At 43.6% G+C, this 3,299-nt stretch overlaps 1 protein-coding gene across 1 annotated transcript; it reads right to left on the bottom strand.

Moving 5' to 3' along the window:
* Positions 1-231: 231 nt before the first annotated feature.
* On the bottom strand, positions 232-1,023 carry LOC308515420 (small ribosomal subunit protein eS4-like; the record flags this gene model as incomplete). The annotated part of the gene is made up of 1 exon (XM_081086012.1): positions 232-1,023. One exon carries the CDS (start codon positions 1,021-1,023, stop codon positions 232-234), a length of 792 nt encoding a protein of 263 aa, XP_080942138.1.
* Positions 1,024-3,299: the final 2,276 nt, after the last annotated feature.

The following is a 3,299-nucleotide window of genomic DNA, read 5'->3' as shown; positions in this document are numbered from 1 at the left end:
AACTGAAAAGTACAATGAACTAACTCGGAGGAGGTTGAATTGAGAATGACTTTAGGGTAAAGGACTGTCATACTCATTTAGTTGTTAAGTCCCACAGGAAAAGGGAATGAAATTTAGGTTAGGAATTATTAGCATCTTAGTGGGAGTGTCCATTTTCCCCATCTCCCCCCACCCCCATGCTGCATTATCTTTAATTAAGTACAAAGACTCTTCTAATCATGTCAGGTCAGCTCATTTCACCAACTGTTTGGCCACCAATCTTTTGTCTCTCTCTTCAGCAATGGTGAGGCGAATACCTTTTCCATGGGGAAGGGAAATCCATGGTTTGTTGCTTTTGCGGATAACAAAAATATTGGAGAGCCGGGTGGCAAAACTATTGCCATTGGTATCTTTGACATGAACTACGTCAAAAGAACCAGGGTGTTTCTCTCTGTTGGTGATCACACCAATTCTTCCCAGGTTGGCACCTCTGGTGATCATACACAGGTTACCTGTGTCAAACTTGATGAAATCAGCAATTTTGTCAGATTCCAAATCAATCTGAATGGTGTTGTTCACCTTGATGAGGGGATCAGGGTAGCGGATGGCACCAGCATCATGGGTCACCAGATGAGGGATTCCCTTTGTGCCCACAAAGATCTTCCGCACTTTGCACAGCTTGTAGTTGGCCTCCTCAGGTGTTATACGATGAACAGCAAAGCGACCCTTGGTGTCATAGACCAGACGGAAATTCTCTCCTGTCTGATCAATGCTGATGACATCCATAAAGCCAGCAGGGTAGGTTATATCGGTTCGGACCTTGCCATCGATCTTAATGAACAGCTGCATGCAGATCTTCTTTACTTCATCTCCTGTTAGGGCATACTTAAGTCTGATTCTTAGGAAAATAATGAGAGGGAGACATTCTCTCAGCTTTTGGGGACTGGTAGATGGACGAGGAGCAAATACCCCAGTCAGTTTATCCAGCATCCAATGCTTTGGAGCTGCTACAAGCTTCAGGTGCTTCTTGGGACCACAAGCCATGGCTGTGCTAGGCACTGAAAGAGGACTCTCTTCTTGCTAGTAAAAACGAAATGAAGTTTAAGAAAATAGTCACCCGCCACGCCTTGGTCTCCAATGCAATGGTGTCTCACTCAATTGTCTGTTTCCCTATTTTAAAAGGAAGGAAGGAATATTACTTAAAGACATACTGTTAGAAAGTTACTTTTTATCCTGTGAGTTTTCTCATCTACTCCAGTTCCATTGGTCACTTCCTCAACTTTTTCTACTGATGTTGTTCTTTCTGCTGCATAATCCATTTCCCTACGTTTGAAGGTTACCTTTCTTTCATTTCTCTTCAAAGTCAAAGACCCTTTTTTACTTCAATTTTGAACACCATCCTCAGTTGCTCATTTCTAAGATTTACTAAAAGAGTGTGTCCTCTGAAGACTAAGAGAATTGTATCTTCATATACAGATGCTAATGCATTAAACACAAAATTTAAAATGTAGTTTAAAGATTACTTTATCTTATTTCTGAGTTGTATGGCTTCATTACTATTTATTTCCAGAATTGCATATGTCATACTCAAGAATAAATAGAGTGTGATTAAATTAATATATTGAAGGAGGTGAGGTACTATGTCTTATTCCTTATTTTTAGAGTCCTCAATGTAGGTCATGAATATGCACACATCCTATCTAATAAAAGACAAAAAGGGTAATTAACTGTACCTCCACTATGCTTCCCATTGGCTAATCAGGGCGACATGCAAATTAACTGCCAACCAAGATGGCGGCCGGCAGCCACGCAGTTGAAGTGAACATGGGGCTTGCTTGCTCCAGTGATGGAGGAAGCCAAGGTTCCCCACCTGCCACGGCCCAGCTCTGAGCCCGAAAGCAACAATGTTTCAATTATAGAAGCTAAACAAACCCCAGATACCTGCTTTCAGCCAGCCTCAGACTTGGGAGCGCCAGTGAAGGCAACAGAGTTTCAATTATAGAAGGTAAATAAATCCTAGAAAAAAAAAGAAAAGAAAAAAAGGAGAGGCTGGGAGTTTCAGTTGCTGGCCAGCCTGAAAAAAGCCCTCAGCCCCTCACCCAGACTGGCCAAGCACTCTAGTGGGGACCCCCACCCTAAAGGGGTTGTGGCCAGCCTGAAAATAGCCATCAGCCCCTCATCCAGGCTGGCTAGGCACCCCAGCTGCAAACAGCCATCAGCCCCTCACCCAGGCTGGCCAGGCACCCAAGCAGGACCCCCACCCTGATCCGGGACACCCTTCAAGGCAAACCAGCCAGCCCCCACCTGTGCACCAGGCCTCTATCCTATATAGTAAAAGGGTAATATGCAAACTGACCCTAACAGCAGAAAGACTGGGAATGACTGGTCACTATTACACACTGACCACCAGGGGGCAGACGATCAATGCAGGAGCTACCCCCTGGTGGTCAGTGCACTCCCACAAGGGGAGCTCTGCTCAGCCACAAGTCAGGCTGATGGCTGCCATTACAGCAGTGGTGGTGGGAGCCTCTCCTGCCTCCTCAGCAGCACTAAGGATGTCTGACTGCAGCTTAGGTCTGCTCCCCGCTGGCAAATGGACATCCCCCGAGGGCTGCTGGGCTGCCAGAGGGATGTCTGACTGCCATCTTAGGCCCAATCCCCCGGGGAGAAGGCCTAAGCCAGCAAGTGGTCATCCCCAGAGGGGTCCTAGGCTGTGAGAGGGCACAGGCCGGGCTGAGGGGACCCCCCCGCCCCAGTGCACAAATTTTTGTGCACCAGGCCTCTAGTTTAATCATAAATCCACTGCTTTCTAATTACTACCTTATGACCCTGAGATATTATTTAACCTCTACATGGTTTAGATGCTGAAAAATTGATATTAACTAGGGTAACCATATAATTTATTTTCCAAACAGAGACATTTTTGTGAATGGTAGATAATGCTAATAATAATTTCACTCTTGAAATACAGATATAAATTTGGGTTGTTGAGAAGAATACAGGACATATGGACATCCATGCTACTAATAATAATAGGCAACATCAAGAGAGAAAACATGCAGACATATAACTTATAACTGTAGATGCTCAATAAATGTTAAAATATTGTTATTAATATATTCATATATTATTATTGACTTAGAAAAACACTTGGGCCATATTTGGTCAATACCAGGTATTACCTTACAAAGAAAATTAAACTATCTGGGGCATTGTAGTTGTTATCTCACTTTTGCTTCTTTTACATTTTTTGGATAGCATATTTCCAAGTTCAACTAGTCTCACCATCAGTAAAGTTTTGTAATTTAAATGAAATAAAT

This window comes from Myotis nattereri (assembly GCF_964212035.1).
Source record: "Myotis nattereri genome assembly, chromosome: 3".
Lineage (NCBI taxonomy): Eukaryota > Metazoa > Chordata > Mammalia > Chiroptera > Vespertilionidae > Myotis > Myotis nattereri.
Note: the sequence above shows the minus strand (reverse complement) of the source record. Positions and strands in the feature narration are given on the sequence as shown.